Source organism: Chenopodium quinoa, unplaced genomic scaffold (assembly GCF_001683475.1).
Source record: "Chenopodium quinoa cultivar QQ74 unplaced genomic scaffold, ASM168347v1, whole genome shotgun sequence".
NCBI lineage: Eukaryota > Viridiplantae > Streptophyta > Magnoliopsida > Caryophyllales > Amaranthaceae > Chenopodium > Chenopodium quinoa.
The window spans coordinates 2,947,492-2,975,331 of NW_018744662.1; the positions used below are offsets into that span (position 1 = coordinate 2,947,492).

At 35.4% G+C, this 27,840-nt stretch overlaps 1 protein-coding gene across 1 annotated transcript; it reads right to left on the reverse strand.

Moving 5' to 3' along the window:
* Positions 1 to 41: 41 nt before the first annotated feature.
* Positions 42 to 27,840, reverse strand: LOC110702066 (MAP3K epsilon protein kinase 1-like). The gene is made up of 25 exons (XM_021879711.1): positions 27,623 to 27,840; positions 26,928 to 27,062; positions 20,777 to 20,797; positions 20,068 to 20,141; positions 19,871 to 19,961; positions 19,711 to 19,794; positions 17,736 to 17,837; positions 17,468 to 17,599; positions 15,249 to 15,320; positions 14,354 to 14,457; positions 13,132 to 13,216; positions 12,314 to 12,682; positions 10,584 to 10,910; positions 10,457 to 10,501; positions 9,805 to 9,984; positions 9,600 to 9,683; positions 8,522 to 8,613; positions 8,136 to 8,219; positions 6,540 to 6,868; positions 6,054 to 6,467; positions 4,719 to 5,104; positions 4,382 to 4,516; positions 2,085 to 2,491; positions 1,311 to 1,425; positions 42 to 578 (listed from the first exon to the last, which is right to left on the reverse strand). The coding sequence occupies exons 1-25, from the start codon at positions 27,680 to 27,682 to the stop codon at positions 396 to 398; spliced, it is 4,110 nt and encodes a 1,369-aa protein (XP_021735403.1). The 5' UTR covers positions 27,683 to 27,840; the 3' UTR covers positions 42 to 395.

Genomic DNA, 27,840 nt, shown 5'->3' on the forward strand with positions numbered 1-27,840 from the left:
ATAATATGAAGCAGAATAACTTGACAATTAACACATTCAAACAGAAAGAAGACCTTCAAGGCTTTTAATTAGTCAGTCATCAAAATAAGAGGCTGCCTGTTTTTTGTTCGACGCATACAAATAATATAATTTGGTCCTTGGCTACCTAAAAGCCGGAGCACCCTAAAGTGTAGTGTAGACAAGCTCTCATAACAGGACCAAAAAAATAAAAGGAAATTATATCAATTAGCAAAAAGTTGATTTGGACAATGTTCTGAAGACATTCCACTCCACGAACCCTTCTTTGCCACAACAAATACATGATATTCAATTACAGAATCAGAGAGTCCATACACACAGAAGAATAATTACAGAGAAAACCTAAAATTGAATAAACATATTTCTAAATGATGAATTTACAAAACTGTATTTATATGAAGAGCCTTAAGTAACGAAGTTGCCATCTGTTTTACCAAGACTTGGCCACTCCCACCAGATCTCTGCCCATCTCTTCGCTCCTCAATTAAATTCTGGAGCTTCTGTGGAAGATCATTCTCCACGATCAGTTGTTTTGGCCGAGGATGGTGCTCATAAACAGCCTGTAAAAAGTTTGCAAGACATGCAAAAGTCAGGAAAACAAAATAATCAATAGAACCCATCCTTTCTGTGGGTAATCCATAAAAAACTACTGGATACTACAAGCAACATTCCCCTAAAAATTGTAGGCAGTCATCTTGTGACAATATGCCCAGAAATGGCACCAAAGAAACACAAATGATACAAGGATCTTTGACATCACTTCAACACATTTATGAACAATAAGACATCAGCAGTAAATCGAAAATATATGTTCATTTGTACTATTGCAACATCAACGTAAAACGTTAAAGAGAATCCAGCCCTAGGCAAAGAAAGGGTTAAGATGATCCTGAGATGACAAAGAAGTCTCCTATATTGAACCATGATCTACTATGAAAGTTCACTAATATCACAACATTTTAAAAATGCAGAAAATCTGATGAGCCATTTTACTGTTTTAGATTAGTCCATATTATATAATAATACAGAAGTCAGAAGAATGCATATGGAGAGTATGTTACTCAAAATTCCTCCTGAATAAAGATGAAGAAAAGAGACAGTTGAAAGAATAAAGATGTAAATAACTAAATATGCAGGTCTTTGTAAATACCAGATTTTGAGACAATAAGGACTAACAGAAATCTATTGAAACTTCAAACGATTCCTTTTATATGAAACATCCACACTTAAATTTCAAGCATCAACATTTTTAAATTTATATGTGTCTATAAAGCAGAGCTGAAAGTACCAACCTTAATTAACTTAAGCAAATTCAGCCGAGCTATAGCATCCTGGTGATCAAGCTTTCCAATAAGCAACGGTGTCAAGCCATTGACAGCTAATGTCGTGTTTATCCGGGGTGATTTCCTGCATTAGGTATGAAACAAATGGTAGTAAAAATATAAACACAATTACAAGAAAATACAGAACTCCAATTTCACATGCCTGCACATATAAATAATAAAAAATAATTCCCCAACTATAATATATAGCAAGACACAGCAATTGAGTCTCACATGAAGGGCTGATGTTTTAGCTTAGATAGGGTTCCCTACCTTAAGTTGGATAATGGACTCTTCATAGTCCTCAGAAGTAACCACTCACAGTAAAATCGATAATTGCAGTGTGATATCTTACCCTTTTAAAATGACCACTTAAACACATAAAAGGGTTACTCTGCATGTTCACTTAAAAGTGGTCACTTATAAACTCGTAGAGTAACTTATGTATGGGTGAAAGATAAACTTATTGTGCACCTGTTACATGCAAGACCAATGCTCACTCATAAAGCTACATTTTAAGGCTATACTCACTTTCTTGCACCACCACTTCCATTAAGAACTTAATTAAGTTTGAGTCCTTTAAAAGTGAACAAATATAAGACAAGCAGTTAAATAACTCGACTATGTAAAAAGCAATTTTTGAATCTGGCAGCTGCTAGCTTAAGATAGAAGCTATGAAAAAACACTAATAAGAAGTTGTAGGTTAAAAAAGCATGATATAAGGATGAAGGTAGAATAGCATACGTAATTATTTTCAAGAAAGGCTCCAATATGTGCACAAAATGTTGTTCCGGGCACTTCTCAAAAAACTTGACCAACTTCTGAACTGCATCCTTCTTTAATAAAGCTTGTTCAACTTTCCTGTTGTCATTGTCATGTGCCAAACAAACAGCGATAGAATCTAAAGCTGTCACGGACCAAAGGTCATCATCAAGAAGACTTAAATATACATCCAATCCACCATGGGCTCTTAACTGTTCCCTCGAGTTACGTGATGCATGTGCCATATCACACAACAAAGGCAATGCACACTGTTTTAAGGGAGAATCTGACATGATGAAATTCATCAAGTGTGGGATTATTCCATTTTCAGCTGCTTGCTCCTGCCTTCTCTTATTTATCTTGCAGAGATTAAATAGAGCATTGAGGACCTACAGAGAAATGAACCAAGTCAGCAATCAAAAATATAGTCTGAAGCACTATGAAGATTGTCGAGGTAGCAGCAGAGGGGAGGAAATCCCAATATCAACAAGCCCAATACACCCCCTCTCTGTCAGTTTCTTGAAAAGCTATACTGATTTAGTTTGGAACTCACATCTTAACCTCATGAAAGAATACAACATGAATGAAGCTTTGTTATTACTAAAATAGAAGTTAACAAGCATTACTTGCTACTTTGCTAGTACTAGTACACAAACAAACCATATGACATTTGCTTGCTAGTACTAGTAAAATCAACCAGAAAAAGGCAGCCTAGGTGTAGCAAAGAAAAAACTAGATGCAAACTAGCTTATCACGTAACGATAAATACAACAACAAAGACACAGCCTTATTTCCAAAGATATGGGTCTGCTGCAGGAGCTGATAGTCTATCACATATTCACATATGGTCATCCACAATCTAATGCTAAATCACCTTGTAAGCCCACTTTCTATTTGTCCTTTTATATTCTCTCCATTCAATTAATATTTCATTTTCCTCGACTACGATTGATATTTCAGTTACCCCTATGTATCACATGCTCAAATCATCGTAACCTCCTGTATCTGGTTCTCAATATCTACAACTCCAACTTTCCACTGCTATAAACCTAATTCTATTCCTCAACGTGTTCCTCAACATCCATCTCAACATACTTTAAATTAGTTGGTGCAACTGGGTGCACAATGCTCATGGTGCACCCAGTCAAAATAACATCTGCTCTTTGGTATCAAACTATACGTTCTTTGATTTTTAACTATATGTTTTATAATTTAAATTATTGTCAATACAACCCATGTTCAATTAATTTTTAGATAAATAAAACATGGACATGTGTTTTGGTTTGAACTACATGTTCTTTGGGCGTAAACTTGGGAGTATAGACACGTTCTTTGCATTTAAACATGTTCTTTGTTGCTTTTGGGGTTCATGTTCATTTATTGTAGTCTCTTTGTTCCATGAATTTAACCTTTATGTTAATTGGGTGCACAGTACCTAAGTACACAAACCAATAATTGCTCAACATATGCATCTTTGCTACACTAATCTTATAAACGCAAACATTGTGACCCATACAATAATGCCGCTCTAATTGTCGTCCAGTATAATTTCTCTTTTAACCTTGAATATACACTACAACCATATGGTAACCCATTTCTCTGCTCTCACTTTGAGCAACCCAATCAATGTCTCCATTTGTTAGTAGAATCGATCCAAGCTACTTAACAAATTAACTACTAGGCAACTCTAACCAAGTTACCTTCTACTATCGCAACATCTTCCCTTGGCCTCCTTATACACTCCCTGTACTTTATTTTACTCTTACTAAGCTTGAAACCTATAGATTCTAGATTCATCAACATATCTATAATTTGGCATTAACTCTGCCTCCACCTTTGTGAGATTCTAGATTCATCACCATGTCTATAACTTGAATTTAACTCTGCCTCCACCTTTGTGAGTTTACTACTTTACTAACTGCCGATGCCAAGGAGGGTTGCAGTACATTCGCGACAACCAATGTAAATCTATGTCACTTCCATGAGCATGAACTGAGAATCTAATAAGATCCCAAATGACTACATCACTATATATTCCCTTAACTATTAATAATCAAAGCTAGTTAAAGTGTAGAATAAAGTCAAAGTGCTGCAAGTAAAAAAAAAAAAAAAGAGGAAGTATGTTTTATCTACGAAGGAATAGAAGGTATAGAAATGTTCTCAAAGCTCAATGCGACATGGTAACTCATTGCACGAAGGAACCACATGACCAACAATAAACATGACAGTGCTACCACTAAAAAATATAATAGAGAAGGAGAGAGAGAGTTATTCCCAACCTCATGATGAATTTGGGAAATAAGGGGCCCTTCCTTCAGCTCCAAGTTAGGTATAAGATGTTTAATTGCTTCAGCCCTTTGAAGATTCTCCAGACAGTTAGGATCAGTCGATAGATGGTTAATACACTTAAGCAGCTGCAACAGAAAATATCAGCTTAATGTTAAAATTATTTTTCATCAACATTCAAATTGTGAAGTTAGATAATAGGTCAAATGAGCATGAGTAAAGATAAGAATCATTTCATTGTCAATTGGAATTTTATACTTAATTTGTTATATATAACAGATCAATAACAATCACAGGTAATATAAAAATACTAACAATCATAGGGTATACCTTCAAAAGAATATGGGGCTCAACCCTGTTGAACATATGAAATAGTCGGGTAAGCAAACTTTGACTACACATGTACGACTTCACTGTGGTATCTGCTTGAGCAAACTCAAGAAGGAGTTCTGCTACCTTCTCAAGATACTCCCTAGAAACATCAGCATTCATTGCAGAGACCATATGAGAAAGAAGCCCAGAAGATGTTGCACTCCCTGGTCTGGCATTTAAAACACCTGAACCTGAGAGTACACCTGATGCAGTCTGTGAAGCAAGCCCAGATGTAGAAGCAGCTCCATCATTAGAAGCTACTGACATGAGCTTCTTAACTGCTGCTTTATTTGACATTCTTGGTGTTTCAGAATTTCCATTTTCCCTACCACGTCCTGAGACCTCTGCACAGAAATAAATACAAAAAAATTCAAGCAGAAAGTGCATGAGTAATAAAGCTGGGTGTTCAAAGAAATAGTTACTGTAGACAGACACCATACTGTCTTGAGCATCTAAAATGCATGTCATGAAGTAATATGACTAATACTTTAGTTTCGTGGAGCAACATAATATGTATTGAGCAAGGGAAGTTAACTCAAACAAGACATCGCAGAACTATACTGCATCCTCACTTCTCAGCATTTGATTTTTAACCTCTTCAAATTCACGAAGAGAGAATTGATCAGGGTGTACTGCAAAGGCTGGGTTTCATACAGGTTTTATTCTTTAACCGAGCAAATTTAGGATGCGAGTTTTGAAGTTAAAAAATATTAAAGGGCAACAAGAAGGTAAATACCCTAGCAAAACACATAATTGTGAAATAATGGAGCAATATGGGGATCAATAGAGCAGCCAGTACGAGTTGCTAAACAATAGTTTAACTCTGCATGCAAGTCACAACCAACCTCAGTAAGTGGCGTGTGACAAAATAACAGTCTTTTTAAAGACATAACATTGGTTTGTCTCCAAATGTTTGATGCTAAGGCAAGAGAAGTTTTTAAACTAATATTACACACCTAATTACTCAAAACTTAGTGAAACTCAGCCAAGCAACTCAATACCAGATTATCCTAACCAAATACAATCTGAATTGCCAATTTGCCACCTCATATAAAGCCCTACCTAATTCTCCCACCTTCATTCAAGATACAATAATTAATTCACTACAGATTGCTATAAAAATAGGAAAGCCTTCAATCAGTCTTTGAGATCCTCATCACATGTTGTCACACAGGAGTTTTAATTCATGACCTAAAAGTAAAGAAAAGAATTTTTGCTGAAACATACTACACCACCCACCCACCAACATACACAAGGAGGAAAGGGAGGGAGAAAAACAGATAGAGATGATACCTGCAAATTCTGCCATCAGGAAATCGAGTTCACCATTTGCCTTCTTATCATTAGATGCGTGCAACAAAGGAAGTATGCTTTCATGTCTCTCCATGCCTGCAAACTGGCGCACATCTAACTGACCGGAGAAATGCCGAGAAGGAAGTTTCTTTTCAAGCAAGCTAAGGAGAGGACGAACTTGGTCTTGTTGAGAAGAAACTGCATAGGGAAGCCCATTGGAACCACCTTCTACTTTTGGGGGCCTGTCTGTTGACGTTCTATTGGAAGAATTAGCAGCTCGCTGCTGTCTAAGATCAATTTCAGCTCGAGTAGCCTCTTTAACTACATTAACAAATTTGTCCGCAGCATCAGCTGACCTGGAAGAGGCTGAGGATTCAACAATTGCATGACTTGATTGAGGTTTATCTGCATCAACTGAGAAATACTAGAATTCAGGTTGATGTACAACTCGCTTTTAAAAATGTGGAGCAAATGCATGTCACATACCAGTTGATGATGAGTGTTCAGCTGCACTGTGTCTGGCCCTGAGATCAACTGGATCTGATCCAGAATGAGTTGCTTCAGTTAAACTAAAAACAGGGTGGCTAGGATCTAGCTGTCCAGAACGCGGCCTTTGAACTGAACCATCTGATGTTATTCCACTAACACCAGATATGGAAGCAAGTCGAGTCGCCTCATTCAAGCTATGGAGAGTATTGATAAGCCTCAGTAATATCCCATTTTTGGCAGCAATCCGGCAAAAATCATTTCTTGGTGTTGATCTCTGAAGTTTGAAAACCTGCCACATACCATCGATAGCCAGATGAACCATTTCCCTGAACAAAAGTAAATTTTTTAGATAAATATAAGCTTTATTAAAATAACAAGCAATAGCAACACATAGCAGGGAACATGCTACCCTGCAAGCAAAAACTTAATTCAATACAGCAAATCTTTCACCCCCTGCACAAAACAAAGTACGAAAAGAGGACAAGGTGTCCTCATAAAGTGACCAATAAATCAAACTACACATTAGCCCATTTCATTAATTTTCCCTGTAGAATAATTTGGAATTCCCTGCCACTTAAGGCCAAATAGAAGCTAACATAGTGACATTATCCCACAGCATAACACACGTGAGTGACGTGACACCTAGTAATGAAACATACGTCGATTTTGATCCAGCCACAACCCACAGAATAGCCATCGTGGAAACTCTTCATTTCATTGCATCTCTTTCTATGATCACTTACTAAAATTTACACATGCCATTTGTCTCCCTATAGCCACCTTCATTTGGAAAAATAATGCCCCATACAAAGTAAAAGCCTTTGCATGGACATCTTGTTTGGGATGGCAAAATACTAATGAGAAACTGCAGATTTGGCAAATATGAATCATCCACTAATATGTGTCATGTGTCAAGTTATTAAACATGGTACCATCTCTGTTCGCACAACAGGGTGGCTACATTTCTTTCAGGTGGGTTTTCCCAACTTCTGCCTTTGCTCCAAAGCTAGCGTCTAACATAAGTCATGGAAAAATAATTCTTGGAGATCAGCATGTTCGATTGTTCTTTCAATCATGCGGTTATCAAGAAGTGACATTACTATCTTTCTTTCACTTGGCTCTTCTCTAAAAGGTACTTTTTAAGGGTTGAGTTTTTTCATATGAAGTATGGATGGCACACTTATTTTCAGATTTACTATGTCGAATTATTGAGGTTTAGTTTTACTGCTACGATTGCAACTTTTAATAATTTAAAAATAAAACTATACTTTAAATTCCTCTTCCCATTACAATAATACTAATTTCAAAACAACTGAAATTCTTAATCTTTGTTTTGCAGCAAATGAACCACGTGATCCAATGGTCTAGATTTTTGTTATTTATCAATCTAATTTGAAGTTAGAGATCACAAAATTCACATCAAGAGCTGGATGATCAGGCTCCTGCTCCTAGGGTTAGGAATAAAGAGCCCAAGTGTGAAAGCTAACATCAAGCTTTCAATATAAACTAACCAAAAACAATATTGTGGAGATCTATAGGGAGATACTAGATCACTTCAAACAATAAAAGATTGTAGGTCAGGCAATCATTCACCTGTATTTAGCATAATCAGCTTCCAGAAATCCCACCAAAACTGGTATTCCCCGGCAAGCAATAAACATTTGAAGGGTCAAAGAGCTGCAGAGAGAATATCAACAGGGTCAAATACGACAAAACAAATTCCAGGAATGAAGTATTGGAAGTGACAGTAGTCTTCCTTCTCATGATGCCTACTATATTGAAGGTTCCACAGATTAAAATGCAACTTTTCTCATCGGTTATGTTTATTGTTATAATATTGCCCACTTCTAATTTATTTGACAAATACAGTGTTAACCAAATAAATAACAAATTATATATTGTAAAAGATAGTTTCAGGGACTCTAATGTCCTCCAATCAAACCAACAAAATTAAAGAACAAAAATACAGGAAATAAAACCTGGACTGGCAGAGCTGCTGCAGGAAATATGCTGCTTCCATACGAACTTCCCGAGGACGATCAGGAACGGCAAAACCCATCACAATAGGAATCTGTGACATATAACATCAAAAAACATTACTGCACCACAACCACACATTATTTGCCAAAAAAGATACAATTTATACATCAAAGGGTTCCAAGATAAAGACCTTAATACAGAAACCAAAAATTTATAATTTCAAATACTTGACATGTTTTCAGTCTGAATTTCTATCAGTTCTTTAGTTTCCACATTATTTAATGGGCATAGTTTTGTGTATTTACAACAATTGGTTAAAATGTATTTTATATATATATATATATATATATATATATATATATATATAATGCTTTCTTAGGTTGCCAGGGTCCTTAACTTAAGAGAACTAATGTCCCCCTCAGAATGTCTATATCCAAATTCTATCATCATTCAATTTGCCATAAATCCAAAGCCCAACTTTTCTTCCCACCCACCTAACAAATGAAGAGGGCAAAAGGTTGCAAAGAAGACTTGTTCCACACACATGTCCCTCTAAATTTTTTCACTAGCATGCTTATGAACAAAGATACTAGAACAGTTCCCAATTCCCACCACCTATATCCATCACTTTCTCCATGGAGTGAAAATAAGTTCATTCCAAGCTGTCAAAAATAGAAGAGAGTAACAGGCTATCAGCACACTCATTTATTGGTATAAATTAACACAGGAAAATGAAAAATGAATCCAGATAAGTGCTTTTTCCATTGTCCTATGATCTAGTACCTTCCATTAATGTTTTCATTTATGGGGCAGTAAGAATAACAATGATGCACAATAATGTAAAAAAGCAGTTCAACAATGAATAAATAACCAATTATAAGATTGGTAATACTTCAATCAGGTTTAAACAACCGAAAATGACAGCCATAAAGTAATTAATTAGTATGAGTATATAAAATTCAGATAACCAGCACTCCAGCAGGGCCAAAATTTACACTTAAAATTATGTTCTCCAGTCACAAATTACAATCATTTGAGGAAAGAAGTATAGTACTTCACGAACAAAGAGAAACTCACCAAGCCAACATGACAAGCATTCTCCTGGAAATCAGTATTATCCTTGATTATTTGATTTATCACTTGTAGTACAGAGCAGATAACCTGCACTCATGTAAAGGATTTAAATTAAAAGTTATGCCTTGTTATATGTATATATATTCTAGAATGGACAAATGTTCAAAAGCTACCAAATGGAATATAGAGTTGTTACAATGTTACATACACGAGGTCGGGGAACTTCAAGCAATTCCATGAGAGGAAGCAACCCATGCTGCTTGACAAAAACAACCTTCTGCTCAGCACGCTGATTAAAGAATGTGATGAGCTTCTGACATGCATTCACGATCACATCCTCTGGTTCCTCAGGTCTTAGAGACGCAATTAATCTGCTGAACTCTACAGCCTGTCAAGAATAGATTATTGATAATTAGTTGATTTAGTTCAACCACTCAATAGACGAGGAACAATATTTTTGCGCATGTGAAAGAAAGCACTGGAGGTTTACAAGTAATAAGCAAAGACATGGAGGTTGCAGACAGCATAAGTGAAGACTTCATGTCATCAGAAAAAGCTTATTCATCCACAAAACATAATATACTTTTAATTCAACTTATACCAAAGGAAACCTCGGGAATAAAGAACCCACTGAAATTGCCATAATACTCGAACAAAAACATTCGCAGAAATTAAATTATTTACGGCAGCACCATAATTAGAGAAAGATGTATTCTCACAAGCATAAACTCATTTGAAGTTGTAAAGTTGACTTGAGTTAAAATAGTCAACATAGAGAAAGCGGTCAGCAATAGATTCCTCATAAAAACATTGGATGATAAGTTCACATCACAACTCAGGGTTCATAAAATAGTACATACCTGAAGAGGAAAAAGGTTTTCTCCAGGCATTTTGTCATCAAAAACCTGAGGAGCAAGTTTTTACAAGCATCAGATGCAACCTAGAAAAAAATGCAGAGAAAAAAAACCATCACTGTTACAAACATACCAGACTGCTATCTATATCAATCACATCCTCCTTCAACGCACGTATCATAACACGGAGTAAGTTACCTCCATTTGTTTGCCCCATTTCATTCTCCATCTGTTTCTGTGCAATAGCAGCCCTTAACCTAGTTGCCAAGTCATTCTTTCCAGACTCGGGTGCTGCACTGCTTGAGTTGACATGTGAATTGGAAGTAGAAGCAGACGTATCAGCTGACCGATCTTCTGTATTTTTGTCAAGTGGATGAAATAAATCCTCTAAAGATGCATCCCCAGGTGTGTCACTAAATTTACTGAGCTCATTCCCTGTAGATATGCCTTTTTTTGCAGCCTTCAAAACAAAATTAACTATTTGTAAAATTTTTAACAAGTGTGAAAACTATTAATGCTTATCACTGAAATTCAATAAGAAAATTTCTGCTTTGGTGCCCTGAGGTATGGAAAAGTTCCACTTATAGACCTACATTTTTCAAATTTCCACTTTGGTAACATTTTGTATACCACCAAGTATAAATTAAAAGACCACACACTAATGGCATTGAAATTTCCATTAAAAGAATATGGCTACACCAGATTCCCTTTGAAACATAATAATTAGCCTGAAAATTTTGCTAGTTTGGTGACCCAATGAAATCTTATACTAATTACAAGACTTTTATGGGTAATCCCACAAACTATTTATGCATTTTGGTGGATAAAAAAGATTTTATTTTGGCTTTATTAATTTTTTAAAATGATTGATCGTTAATTATAAAAAATAGAGCTTTTTGAAAATTAAAAAAAAAAAAAAATTATACCTATATACAGTTTTATGTTTAGTGTAAAAAAGGCAATACTTCAATAATCAATAAGTTGTTAAATTAAAAAAAAAATTAATAAAAACAATAAAATAAAATAAAAGGGGATTATTTCAAAAGGTCGAAATAAAAACATAATTAACACAATTTTTTCCTCATTACTATTTCAGTATGTAAACTTTAAATATCAATTCTTTATAACTCCATAAACATAAATATATTATCAAAGAAAATAATTATTAAATATGTGCCATGGAGCCAACGAAAATCAAATTGCAAAAATTAATATGGGAAAAAGGCAGTACTCCCTCCATTTTGGACCATAAATGAGTTTTTTAATGTAGAGGAATTAGTAGATTCAGTTTATATTATTAAAGAATGGGACATGTGAGACTGTGAGAGTAGTAAAAGTTAGTGGGTCACAATGAGTATAGTAAATATAATTCTATAATCATGGCCCCTTACAATTCAAGGTCAATTATTTCAAAATGGCCAAAAGAATGAGTATAGTAAATATAATTCTATAATCATGGCCCCTTACAATTTAAGGTCAATTATTTCAAAATGGCCAAAAGAGGGAAGTGTGTTAATTATTCTGAAACGGCCAAAAGAAGGGGAAGTGTATCAATTATTCTATATCGGAAAGAATATAATTTTTTGGAAAGATAAATACTTTGGGCACGTAATAATTTCTGATACATACAATCTAAGACATCAAATCTTTACGATAATATTTTGATCAAACTAAAAAAAAAATACGAAGTATCTTTCATAGGAAAAATTTGGCAATTAGCAATCTCCTAGAAGACGGAAAACATGAAAAGCCCTAAAAAATATATTTATAATTTTCAACCAAAAATTAAACTATACAACCATTAACAATGATCAAGAAGTGAAGTATCACATTAAACGATCAAAAAAAGTAAAAGAACCTCACCTTCTGAAGATTCTCATCTTGATTTCTTGTCCCAAAGCTGAATAAACTATTCATTTTATGTACAGTGCTTCCTTTCCCGTCAATTTTTCCAGACACACCATCCTTTCGCTTAGATTTGGGAGATCCCAGCTCACCATTGGTCAACACTTCATCAGGATCAACTGTATGCCTATCACTAAGCTTCTCTGACACGACACTTTCTACACTAAAAGTGGATTCAGCAATGGATTTATCATGAATAGCTAGTGTTGGAATCTGGTCTGCTGATAAATCTCCACAATATCCTATCCCGTCCTCAGACAGCCCTTGATCACCGTCAGCTTGACTTGCATCAGCATCATCATTCAGCAGGGCCTCCCTTCTGGCAACCTGCCATTTAAAATAACTATTTAAATAACAGAAAGAAAAATAGCAAAAAAGGGGAACCGGAGAAAAAGAGGATCTGCACTGCTCAAATGAAAATTGCAAAGAGCAGAATGGTAAAAGTCAACGAGCACCTATTTTAGGACAGGCCACCAGGAATTGGCCATTGATACTAAGTTCAGCCACTTATCCAAAAATTTTAAAACTACTGCCCAACAGAATAGATTTAACGCTGGGAGGCTACAGATTTTTTAAAAAAACATTTGGCAGAAAAATATGTGGGAAAAAATCAAGGGAACCATAATGGTTAATTATATCAACACAAGTATAAATATCTGAAGCAACAAACAAAGTTGCATCAAAAATATAGGAACAAGCAACTTTAAGTTACAAATTTTATGTTTTTTTGCCTCAACCTAATTTTCACATAGCTTAGTCAGGAGCAGGAAACTTACTTCTTTCACACATTGGCTTTCAGCTACACCATTTTCATCCCCATTAGACAATTCTGTTTCCATCAATGCATCTTCCTGTGTACTCCTGCAATAATGTAATAATAATTACTTTTATCCCTGGAAAACTACACTGAAAGTTCCAATCACAATGGAAGGGCCTGAGACCATGAGCAACTGGTCCTTTGAGACGTATGTTTCATCAAACTCGATTAGAGATAATAGTAACAACATGGAACACATAGAGGACATAATAAAGTGCACAGTTCATCAGAGGCTGAAGGAGTTGTAACTATGCAGGACTACCAAAACAATAATCAGAAGATGCATGGAATTATTAACCTATCTCTGCAGCAAAGAATCATATAATAAAAGTGACACCTTGCTTCTCCGAGATAAGCAACAATTGAGCTAACAAATTGAAAAAATATACACAGATATTGTTCAGTAGCGACACTCAATGGAATCTTTAAAGGTCATATATCATATGTTGTGAGCCAAGTGTATGAGACTATAACCCAAAGGAAACTTCCAAAGCCTTGACCCCATAAAATTTTTTAGATGCCAAACTCTTGAAATCTAAATCTCAAGCCTCAGATTTTCCAAACAAACTCAGACTCTAATTGGTCTTCACTCATCTACAACATAACCACAAGTTCGCAACGGATTTAACAAGTAGACATCCACCAGTCCCTTGCGTCCAACTCTTTTTAAGATAAAAATAAAAATTTATACAATATAAAATTAATAGACCTCTTTACAGAGCAAAGAAAGCATACAATCATGCAGTTCATCAATTAGCAAATATGCAGGGGAAAGCATCAGATAGCACAAACAGAGGAACAATGATTCCATAACACTTCCACTCCACTTGTCTTATTACATAGGGTCTTAGCCTCCCTATCTTTTCTTGATCAACATATTCACTATTCAGTCAAGACCATCCACATAATTGAGTACAAATTTACAAGGGGCTGTATATTTCTAAATGTTGTGTTAAATATGGATCCCAATACATCAGCATATTTCTAAACTTACTTTCTTAAACCTTCTCTTGAGATCAAATAGATCCCATGCATATAAAGTTATCAACTATGTAAGCCTAGAAGAACCGGAAAATTGAAGAAAAGATTCCATGCATGTGAAACAAAGACTTCATAGCAATTAGAAGAATGTAATTTTTGATAGCATAACTGCAAAGAAATTAGCAAATAGGCAGCCGTACCTTATTGCATCACTTGCGGGAAGGGATGGCTGTAATGTACGCCTGTAGTTAAGTATCCAAGGGTGAGAAAGCAGCATTTTGGCATCAGGCCTTTGTCTGGCATCCTGAAATGAGCTAAAAATGTTCAGAGAGACTATTACACTAGATCCCCCACCCACCCATTGGAAATGCCTCATTTTCTTGTCAGTTTCAGTGGAATTGTACATACAAACTTCACTAGATGAGCATGTAATAGGTTCTTATTAAAGATGATGGTTGCACACCTAAAACAATCAAGAAGAATTTTCTTCTCAAAGACATGTACATATATAGTATTTGTCAAGACTCAAGATTAAAAAGAAATAGCAATCCTTTTCTGGATTAAAAAATCTAAGAGAATGCATAGCAGCATTTCACACACTACGTAAATATACGTAGGTTATGTGATCATATAAATCATGAAGTTATGTGGATATTGAGGAACGACGGAGACCACAAAGTTGCCTAAAAAAGATTGGCAAGTCATTAAGCTCCTAAAAATAAGATAGATTATTCAGCAATTAGCATTCTCTTTGGTTCTATATTCCAAAAATGTTTCTCATGATGAGATTTAATAATATAGTGTAACTAACATGTAATTTTTCTTCAGCAAAAACCTCTATAAATGTAATCTACTTTCATTCTTATTTAATAAAAAGATCCTTTATCTTAAAAAGAACTATTCAGTACATTCACCAGAAAATATCTTGGATCTTTTCACTGCAATACATTTAGAAGCCAAGAATTGAAAATCAAACTATTGGCCTCACTAATCCCACTATTACAGCCATTGTGCACGAGTTCAATCAAACTATATCTAGGAAAATGTATGCCATTTCTATGACTAAAATACAATGAAAACTTCACAATTTCTTACCTTCTGGAAGCACAGTCGCAAAAAATCAGCCATATCAGCAGAAAGACCATCTGGAATTGGAGGATTCTCATCCTGATAAAAAGATGAAGAAATTCAAATTTAAGATGACACATAACAGCATTAAGTAACAAAGACTCCTGACATTATGATCTACCAGCTTCAAATATGTGGATTTAACATCATATCATACAATAACTTGTAAAAAAGCAGAAATTGTCCGGATCTATGAAATGTGTACTCAAGACATATTTCCCTTAACCATTCTTTGTAAATGGTTGACACCCCCTCGGTATATAATTCTTTATTACATACTAAAAAACATGCTAATAAGACGAGCAGAAATTGAATTTTAACTTTTGTGAAACTATTCATTAGTATGTGATGCTTTCATGTCAGAACTACAAGATCCATTTTAGAGATCATAGAGCTGTAATGGTACTGTAGTACACAAAATCCATAGTGGTGCCTGTAAAACTAACATTAGCTGTGGGAGAGAAAGCTTAAAGCCTCTTGGAAAAAAATAAATTTAAACAAGTTTTATCTCCTAGATGCTCCTTCACTCTCCTTTGTTTATTAGGGATGTCCTCTCGAAGTCAAAGAGAGAAAAAAATGGTACAAAAGGGCAACAGTGACCAGTCCAATCACTCAATTGTCACTACAGAAATTTAGTGACTAGCACTTCTCTTCACATGACAAAATTTTAATTTACCTTCTCTTCAGAATAAAACAGGAAAGAGTATAAATGAAGGTATCAAAAGTCAATCACTTAATTTTTACAAATTTGTCAAAAAATATGTTCGTAAGAAAGCATAGGTACCACATGGAAAGCCCCTAATTCACTAGACACAAACCATGTGATACATGAGAAAGCATAGGTACCACATGGAAACCCCCTTATATATGAAAAAATGCGAGTATTTATTATGCACTAATTTTTTTTCTATGTTACGTTACATTGTATTTGCTATGTTTAACTAGGTAATGATAGAAACTTTATGGTTTCAAACAATTAGTCAAAAATTTAAGTTTGGCTCAAATTATCATATTCAAACTTTAACAGTAAAAATCCTGGGGTAGTGCTGGGCCACACTTGCTAAAAAAAACGGAAATTTTGCTAATAACACCACTAAAAAGCTGAAAAACTGATTATAACACCACCCAAAAAAAACTTTAATTATAACACCACAAAAAAAACATCAAAATTTGCTTTCACCACCACTTAACGGATTCTTGGATGGAATCCGTTACTGGGACCCCTTAATAGACACATGTCACATCTCAATTGGTTTTAAAAATAAAAAATAAAAATAAAAAAACCTCAAACCCAACCCAGCCACAACTCACCACCAGGCTTCCTACGCCGCACCACCACCGGCCAGCCTCACTGTCGTCAGCCCAACCACAGAAACATCACCACCATCGCCGCCCTCCTTTTCCCTACCCAGACCGTAGTCGAACTCCTCTCCCCCTACCAGCACCGTCGCCGAAACCCCATTCCCTCTCCCCGGAAACCACCCAACGTACAAACAATCACGAATTCCACCACTTTGGGGTTCGAAGGTCGATTTCGGCCTTACCCTCCGCCCTCAAAACGGCCGAAAAGGATGAAATCGACCTTCGAAATCCCAGAAACTTCGATTTCTCGGTGAAGGTTGGGTTGTTTTCGGGGAGGGGGAGAATGGGTTGGGTGGTTTGAATGGGTAGGGATGGTTTTCGGGGAGGAGGGGGAAGGCCAGGGGAGTCGCCAGTTAAAGAGGTGGTGGTTGGGCTGAATTCGGCGGTCAAGGTGGGGGCAGGCGATGTCGGCGGCGGGGGTTACGGTGTCGGTGGTGGGGCTGGGCTGGGGTTAGCCGGTTAAGGTTTTTTAATTTTTTTTTATTTTTTTAATTAATTAATTTTTTTAACCAATAGCCTATTGACACGTGTGTGTTAGGGTCCCACTAACGGGGTCCATCCAAGAATCCGTTAAGTGGGTGGTGAAATCAAATTTCGGTGTTATTTTGTGGTGTTATAATTAAAGTTTTTTTTTTGGAGGTGTTATAATCAATTTTTCAGATTTTTTGTGGTGTTATTTTGCAAAATTTCCAAAAAAAAATGGAAAAGCTGCCACACAACATGATCCCGCAAATAAAAATTATATGGAACTAACAAAACAGCTTCCCAGTCACAGCATGTATAACTTGACTACAACAGTAACAGTATAGTGCAGATTACCAAACCTGAACAATACGGAAGAGAGCAGGCATAGGTTGCAGGTCATAATAAGGTGGTACACATGTAAGAAGTTCGATCACAGTACATCCAACACTCCAGATGTCTGATGCAGCACAAACTCCTGACATTTCAATCACCTGAAAGGAGCTACAAATATCAGAAATATCACAAAAATATAATTTGAAAAGCAGGCAGAAAATTCATATAAGCAAATTGCTAACAATTTCACTACCAGCTGCGTCATAAGGAACAAGAAGGAATGCTAAAAATTACCTCAGGAGCCATCCAATAAGGCGTTCCAACAACAGAATGTGTATTGACATCTGCCTCTGTTAACTTCGTGGCCACCCCAAAATCAGCAAGTTTGACTAAACCCTGTAAGATTAACAGTCAAATTATAGAGCTGTTCTGATAGAACAACTGAAAGCATATAGCAAAGAACAAAGACAAAAAAAAAAAAAAAAAAAAAAAAAAAAAAAAAAAAAAAAAAAAAAAAAAAAAAAAAAAACCAAATAAATGAAACAAACTTGGGCTGACAGGTACCTAGTTCACTCAAACTACCAGGGCTTTTCACAACTAAGCACAGACATTTGGTCTAATTTGGATATAGGCGAATAGCATTTACACCAGGTGCCAACCAAAGTCACCTAAATCGCGCAAGACCCTCTGGGATTTGACTTCCTGGTTGCCACCATGGGTCTCCAAGACAAAATTTGGTACTTAACACCTGGCAACCCAATCTTCTAAGGATGATAACAGCACAAACGGACTCTTAGATTATGGTAAACACTCTGTCACACTCCCTTTCTCTTGTTATCTAAATTCGTTTTATATCAAGGCTTTGCTGATGTCGGGGGCCCTTGTAGTATTGACTTAATACCATGGAGTTATACAAGCAAAACATATTGGCAAGCTCAAAACACAGAGTCCAAGAGTTACTACTTAGATACATTGACAAGCCCGGGAAACGCCATTAACAACAACATAAACTTTGCGTCAAAAAGAAGGGGGAAAAAACATAAACTCTCACTACACTTCTGGCACCATCTCACATACCCAGCTCACATGAAAGCAACTATTATTACCTAAGTAACACATAAGATAGCATCTGAATGAGACACTCAATAAATCCCAAGAAAGGCATGTCGTGAAAGCTCCTCCATACTAGATTTTATTTTTTATTTTACCTACACAAACCTGGTTGCCTAAAGCCAATAACAGAACTTTGACCTTGCAAATTTTCTTACAATAAACTCCGAACAAATACAAAATCAAATGCAAATGAGAAAACCTAGGAAACAACAAGAATATATGCAACTAAAACTTCCATCTATTTGTAAGTAATGGCCCAACTGACCATGTAGTTAGTAGAATCATATTTCTTCTTTTCAGAGCATCCTTAGAAGAGAATTTTCCTTTTGAAGCTTCCATGCTAAGAAAACACTCCAGGAAAAGCCTTTGATTTCCGTATAGCCTTTCCTGGATCCAAAGCTTATCTGAGTTTCCAGCCTTGACTCCATTTCGATATAAAATATCATAATGAAGAATTGATGACTAAACAATCTAGTCTACAACAAGTCCTTTTCAAAAATATTACTAAATTACTCCTGAATATCATATTCAGAATGTTTTCTTGCTAATCCTCCGTCACAAACAATACCAGCCAATTCAAGTACTCAACAATGTAGAAAAACCACATCAATCACCCAATTAACCATATAAATCCAAGCACTACCAGCCAGCTCAAGTACTCAACAATGAAAGTTATGAAACCGCCTCAATCACCCAATTAACCATATAGATCCAAGCACCTATACAAATTCTAAATCTAATAAATTAAGAATTGAAAAGGCCAGAATAAAATTTCACGGTCATGAGAACACATATAATATTAGAGACGATGGAATAAGCCCAGGTAGAGCCAGGAGGCTCTTCAATCATTCATTTTCAAAACTCAATCTTTATTTAGAAAAAAATTCCAAAACTCCATGCCTAGAAATCAAGGGCAACAGAAAGGTAGAATAGAGCCAAAAATAATAAGAGGCTAAACGATGTGGTATAAGGAGTAATAAAATATAAAAATTGATTTGCTCTTCTTTAACAACGGTAAAATAGGAACCAGTAGGAGGGGGTTTTAGGAAACAAACACATTCCTCACAGTCAATATGAATCAAGTCACGCATTCCAAAGATTTCAAGACAACTGTATCACAATTGCTACAAAATTAATGAAATACAAACTAGTCTACCTCTTTTGTAGTAAGTATATTGGCACCCTTGATGTCGCGATGTATAACTCCTTGTTCATGGAGGTAGACAAGGCCTTCTAAAACCTAACCAGAAGTATTGATAGATAAGCACAAGCAATTGAATAAACAATAAAATAGATGATGTGGTGAAAAGGAAGACCTGAGCAATGTAATGAGCAACTAGCTGTTCAGGAAACGGCCCAAACTTGTTTGGCTTTATAATATTTGCAAGTGATCCATTTTCAACATATCTGTAAAAATAGGATTTGGCAACTAAATATGAGTTATTTACTCAGATGCATACACTGTCCGCAATCTCTGCATCAAGTCAATCAAGCTTTAAAAAGAATCACTTACTCAAGTATAATGTGAAGGTGGCTTTTCGTCTTTAAGGATCCTAGATATTTTACAATATTTTTGTGGTTAAGGTTCTGCAAAACAAACAATATGCTCAGAAAGTGTACGCATAATGCAGAATACACAGAGGTTTGCACACAAGCATCAGCTTACATAAAAGCAGCAGCATTACACCAAAAGGCAGCAATCACTCTAAAGAAAGAAATTCCGTTAACAAGTTGCCAGCAAAGTGACACCGCACATGCAAGCAAGTCTGTATGAATGTGTGAACACACAAGCATGCATGAGTGTCATTTAAATCAACAAAATAAACTGATGAGCTGTTACACAACATTCATGCCACTCAGTGGATGCTGATGTACAGTTCTCAGCATCAGGATGCTGAAAACTGACTGTAAGTTTATGAAGCAACAACATTTCTCAAAAAATACTTTAAAATACTAGTTTAGCAGAAATGCATAGATATTGGTTTGCTTTAGGGTGCTTTCTATATCATACTATCCTCCACTTATCTTATAGTATATCAAGCAATCACTACCTAATTGAAACACATTTCCACATGCAGGCAGAAGAGTTCTCATTTCTCAATAGAGATGCAAAGCAAATTGTAATAAACTCATGTTCAATTAAAAAAACATTACAAGAATAATATTGTAACAGTTGTGCAGATAGCTTATAAGAATTCAAATTCTGCAAAGAAGAAATTTACCTTGAGAAGGTCAATTTCTTGCTGTAAATATGCATTCCACGCGCCAAGCCAATTTGTATAATTGCAAAATAAGCCAAAGGTAAGTCTTATTTGAATAAGAGAAGGAACAAAGGCAATATGATATGATGGATCGAGGGTGAGGGAATGCAAGAAATAAGCTTAAACTTTCCAATATATGACCTTCCATACATAATAACTGAAACATTTCAAAATATACAAGTTAAACAATAAGAAGTAATAAATAAACATAATAATATAAAATAATACAAGGCTAACCATATATATCAAGAATAAATCGTAATAAATCATTAGTCACGTTTCAGGCCTTTTAGGGGGGTAATCATCACTCAGCCACGTTAACCACCAATTATATAATACTTTCTCCATTTATAGTTGACACGTATTTTTTTTTTGGGAAAATTATTATCTGTTCACATTTGTATCTTGGGTACACTTTCTATTGTGAAATGTCATTAAACCTTTAATTTTCTTCTCTCCTCCCAATAGCACCTTTTCTCTCCTCTCTCCTCTCTCCTCTCTCCTCCAAACTTCACTATACTGTCTAGGGGTGAGCAAAGACCCAGGGTACCCGGTACCGGATCCGGAACCGGTTAGGATCCGTCGGGTCTGGACCCGGAACTGGTCCCACCGGTTCCGGGACCGGGTCCAAAATGTCGGACCCGGTTGTAACCGGTTCCGGGACCGGGTCCTAAAATTTCGGACCCGGTACCCACTGGGTACCCGATTTAAACCAATTCCAGTTCCGGGTACCCGGTCCCGGATCCAGACAATCCGGGTACCCGGAACCGGTACTGATTTAGTTATAAAAAATTAATTTTTTTTTTAAAAAAAACCCAACAATCCACAGTCCAATACAACATTAGGCCCAATTCATCCAATTCATTTCTGCTAGGGTTTCTGTCAGCCACTAAGCCTCCTCATTTCATTGAATTCATTTTTGCTAGGGTTTTGTTCTTCTCTGTTCATTCTCGATCTTCTCTGTTCTCCTCTGAAAATCTCATCTTGTCTTTTGTTCTCCTCAAAATCTCATCCTCTCTTTCGTTCTCATCAATTCACTGATTCTCGGTCTTCTCCAGTACCGAACGACTGTCTCTTTCGTAAGTATTTTTCTCACTTTATTTGCTTTTTGTTTCATCTTGCATATGTAGATCTCTGGTACTGTTTATTGCTGCTTGCATTTTCTTTGGAGATAGTTAGTGTGTACTATGTATTTGTGTAATGCCTAATTGAAGAATCAACTCCCTTATATTGCATATAATCACTCTCACTTTGTTTATTTTAATGTACTAATTTACTCTCGTGCAGTGTTTGACCCAATTTGAAATTAAATTCGAGCAAATAAGTCTCAACAAAATTATGTTTGATAATTTATTTTATAGTGTATCAATTAATATACTCTCTACACTTTAGCTTTGTTCCGTATATTGTTTGATTTAACTATGACTCTCTTAAAAGGAAGGAAATATGAGCAATTTCTAGATCCTAATTAGCATCCTCTGGGGTGGAGTTTGCGTACACACAAACAACATATAAGAACTTTTAATAATTACTCAAATTTACATAAGAATTTAGTTTTGAAAAGTCAATAAAAACCACAAACATTCTAATGCAGGACGAGCATTATAGCCTTGAGGACCTTGAACATTTATATGAACATGAGAGTGATTAACTGATTATAGCATTATGAAGTGATTTTTAATTTGATATAGTATGATGCAACAACTTGCTAACTATAGTCCAAAAGATTATAGCTTTAAACTCACAGTATGTAGAAGTGTCTGATTTGCATTCATACTCATTACTGAATATTCTATCTCACTAAGTCACTATGTCTCAAAAGCTGATTTGGTTAGATTTATGTATGGTAACTTGGTAAGTGATATTAGATATTAGATGTGGTGCAATTTGTAACAAAAAACAAGAAAATCTAAACTATATCAGACATATTTTTCATAGATTGTAAGATTTGTAACTATGTAGTTTATATTTTTTTTTTTGTTAAAATTTCAATTCAGAGATTGTAATGTTTCTGTCTTATTAAAGTTTAATTTGTTCCTAATTTTCAGAACTATGAGCAATACCGACAATTCATCAGTCCCTATGGATGATGAAAGTGAGGTTGGAAACGAGAATGCAACAACCAAATCAACCAAGGTTGGTGACAAGAGGAAGTCTGAATACTGGAACCATTTTTGGGATTTTAGAGATCCAGTAACCAAAAAAATTGTTCAAGTCAAATGCAAATATTGTGAGAAAATGCTAACAGGTAATACTAATAATGGAGTTTCTTTACCTCAATTTCATATACCTTCACGTTTTACAGTTGCAAGAGATGTGAAGAATATATTTGTTTGTGAAAGTGGAAAATTAAAGAAATTAATTGGGTGTTTGAAATCGAGAGTGTCACTAACAACTGATTGTTGGACCTCCATTCAAAATTTTAATTATCTTTGTTTGACTGCTCATTTTATTGATGATAATTGGAAGTTGCATAAAAGAATTTTAAATTTTCAATTAATGGATAGTCATAAAGGTAAGGAAATTGGAAAAGTTGTGGAGGCATGTATTCTTAAATGGGAGATTGAGGATCGATTGTTTTCTTTAACTGTTGATAATGCTAGTTCAAATGATGTGGCGGTTGGATATTTGAAAACACATTTTCATGATAAACTTGTTTTGGAGGGTTCATTTTTTCATATGAGATGTGCTTGTCATGTTCTAAATTTGATTGTGAAAGATGGTTTATCTAGTGTGAAGTCTTCGATTGCTCGAATTCGTGCTGCTGTTAGATATGTGAGGAGTTCACCTTCTAGAGCTAAATTGTTTGCACACTCTTCTATGTTGGTTAAAGTTTCTTGTAAAGGTTCAGTTTGTCTTGATGTGGCAACTAGATGGAATTCTACCTTTCTCATGCTTGAAACCGCATTGAAATTTGAAAAAGCTTTTAATAGGTTTGCGGAAGATGATCCTGATTTTAGTAGGGAACTCAAGGATGGAGTACCTACAAAAGAAGATTGGGTAAATGCTAAAGTGTTGTCTTTGTGTTTGAAATTATTTTATGAGTCTACAAAGAAAATGTCGGGTAGTTTATATGTTACTACAAACTTGTATTTTCACGAGGTTTTGGAGGTGTTAAGTTGTTTGATAGAATGGGAAAACTCTACAAATATGGATATTCGTATTATGGGTAGACAAATGAGGGAAAAGTTTGATAAGTATTATGGGGATCTCGGTAAAACTAATATCATGATGTTAGTTGCGGTTGTTTTAGATCCTCGATATAAGCTTAGGTTTTTGAAGTATTCTTTTAAAAAACTTTATCCTAACGACTTTGCCAAAGTCGATGTTATTTGTGACAATTTGTATGACAATGTTCAGAAGTTATTTAACCATTATGATGCTATTATTGCTTCTTCCTCTTCCAAGAATGATCGTAATATTAATGTTGCCAATGTGGATAATGGTTCTGAAAACTTGAGCTCTTCAAATAGTGAGCAAATGAAAAAGTTTTATGATGATTTTGATGTGGAAGAAAGTGATTTTATTGTTGAAAAAAGTGAATTGGATTATTATCTTGAAGAAGCTCGGAAGAGAAGGGTTGAAGGGGAAATGTTTGATATTTTGGGTTGGTGGAAAGAAAAAAGTGACAAATACAAAGTATTGTCAACATTGGCTAAGGACATTTTGGCTATACCAATTTCTACGGTTTCTAGTGAATCCGCATTTAGTACATCGGGTCGCATACTTGATCAATTTCGTAGTAGTTTGGGGCCAAATATGGTGGAAGCTTTAGTTTGTACTCAAGATTGGTTAAGGGCGTCAAATGTATGCATTGATATTGAGCGCTTCCTTGAGGATGTTGAAAAATATGAAGAAGGTAATACACTAATACTTCTATTATTTTGTATATTTATCTATTTTATTTCTCTAAGTTTATTACTTATATTGTTTACTGTTTTTTTTAGAATTGGATGGTAGTGACACTGGCATCACACAAGTTAATGAATTTGTTGGAAATAATTGATGTGACAAAGGTTTGTATAATTGTATTCTTAATTATATTGTATGAAAAGATATCAAATGACAAATATTCTAAGGACATTTTGGCTTTTGTTTATAGGGAATTTGTGCTTCCTTGTTGGCTGCTGCCTCTTTGCTTTGTTGTCTGCTGTATGCTGTCTTTCTCCGTTGCTTAGATGGTTGCTGACTTGCTGCTGGTCTTGTTGCTGGCTGATGGTGTGCTCAGCTGCTGCCTGCTGATGGTGTGCTCAGCTGCTGCCTGTTGCTGCCCTTCCTTTTCTTCCCTTTTTTTGTCTGAACTTTTATTTAAGTAGTTGTTTTGGTTATGTTTGGCTGTTTGGACTTTGCAGCATTGTTGAAGTTTGTTGTACTGATATTTTAGGTTGTTGAATTGGTACTTTTTGGCTTATTAGTTTGTAATATTTGTATTTTGAAATATTTGTATTTTGCTAGCCTCCAAAACTAATTTAGGGATATTATTATATTAATATAACTAGCCTGCAAAATTCCATTATATATAATAATATATTATATAACAATTATAAAGAAAAAAACAGTATTTTACTACTTTGAATAATACCGGGTACCCGGTTTTGGAACCGGTTCCTACCGGGTCCGGGACCAGTTCCAAAAAATTTGGATCCGGTATTAACCGGTTCCGGGACCAGTTCCAATTCTTGGGACCCGGTTATAACCGGTTCCGGATCCGGGTATTACAAATATGACCGGGTACCCGGTCTTGCTCACCCCTAATACTGTCTATCCTCTCCCTCCATAACCAAAGCACCATCTCACTTTCTCTCTCCTCCCTCAAAACCACCAACATTATATTCTCAAACCACATGCATTCATCCACCATTGCCACCTAGCTTCTACATGGCCTCCACCACTTTGCATATGAGATCAAGAAAAAATAGAGCAAAGACCCGAAGAAAATAAAAGTCATCCTCAAGTGTTTGAGCGAAGCCCCAATCAATTGAATATTTTGCCAGAAAATTCTCCATTGAAGAGTGAGAAAATTAAGAATTTTATTTCTAAATTTGGTTTGGAGAATTGAGGGAGATGTTAGATTGAATACTTTGTGAGTTTCCTTTCGCCGAAGGTTGTAATTGGGTAAAGGGTTGAAGAAGACGGTTCTAATTGCAAAGGCCGTGGTGGTCGTTGAGTGGAGCAAAGGTATAGGTGTTGGTGGCTGGTTATATTTGTAGTTAGAAGGGTGATTGAAGGGGGTGTCAATAAAGAGGAGGGTGGGTAGCTTTTTTATATTAGAGGTAAAATTGTATTTTCTCCTTCTCTCAACCCTCTCCTTAATTTGTACCCAATTGTGTCAACTTATAAAATAAATATATAAACACTAACATAATTCTTTGTAAAAAAAAAGCCACCATTATTAGTTCTTGAAAAAGCACACCATAGTACACCAAACTCTAGCCAAGAAACAACTTAGATTTACGTAATCTTTATTTAAAGTTATTCTTCAATTGTCAGTCCACTCAAACTTCTCATCCACACAACGAAATCATACTGCACCAGATAAGACTCTAACAGAATAGCACTACCAGAAGCACCAGATAATAAAATTAACCTCTTCCACTCTACTCAACTCTTAAGGTATTTTTTAAGCCCTTTAACAAGTGTTGATCATCAAACAAAGGCCTAATAAAGAAGCTTGCCAAGAATAGAAAACTCGGAATTCGTCCTTGGTGACATCAGCTTACTCAATCTAATTTCCCAACACGAGGATTTAACAATCCCATGGAGGGGCAAAGGAGCATATGTACCAAAACAGTAACTTTACATTTTGACACGTGAAAATACCAAGTACTATTAACTGTCTGAAGGTATAAAACTAAGTCTACTGTTCCCTTTACATAATTAAGAGCATGAATTTGGTTTCATAGAAAAAAGATCAAGGTCACAAATTTTGACTAAGGCTACATCTAAGATACAAACAACAGCACTTGCATCCGTAAAAATTGGAGTATTAAAGTATAAAGCAATGAGAGGGAAACACAAAGCAAAGAGATATGTCCTCACACATCGATTCCATCATATCATTAAAGTAAAAATTTAAGCGGTAAAGGGAGATAGCCAAGAAAAAAGAACAGACCATAATAATATTGAGATCCTCCTGAGCTATATTTTCCAAAGAAACCTGCTTAATAGCCACAAAATCTCCATTCTCCAAATCCAAACCCTTGTATACTCGACCATAGGCTCCTTTTCCAATCTCATCTCCAAGCATCTGCGTATCAAGCACAGTCACAGCGGATAATAATCAAACGTAGGCAGAGGCGCACAGCCCTCGTCTTTCATTAAAATTCACAATCCAAATCAAACCCAAGAAGATTCCATACCAATTAATTCAATCAAATTTAACTAATATTCAGCATATACCAAAAACCTAATCTTTGATAATCTTACTACATTTCTCAGTTCCTTCAAACAAAGCACAACAACTACAGCATACAAATAGCACCAAACTAATAATTAAACACCGAAAACCGGCAAAATCACAACCTCGTCTTACGTAATCAAGAGAAAAATTTACATTTTTACTACATTTCATATCCAAAGTTCAAACTAATTACTCAAAGCGCAAAAATTAAACAATTTCGACAATTAAACACTAAAACACACAAATTTAGCTTCATATCAAATTCAATATCAAAATTCCAAGCAAAAAAAGCCAAAATTCACTTTTCCCAAATTAAAAAGCATAGAAACCACAATTAATCAGCAAAAATCCCCAAAACTAAAAAAGCAATTAATTAATCAAAAAATAGAAGAAAAGCATGGACTTACATATTTATTATCAAGGGTTTTGGATTTATGAAAATGCGAAGAAGTCATTTGACGAGACATTGTCGAAAATTGAGAAGTCGAATTAGGGTTTATACTATGAATCCATATTCAGGCGAGTCGGAAAAAGCTGATCGCCGGAGAAAATGCGGGAGAAGAGGAGAGAGAAAAGTTAGGGGTGGAATTTTGCTGTAAAGTGATTATTATATAATTAAGGATTT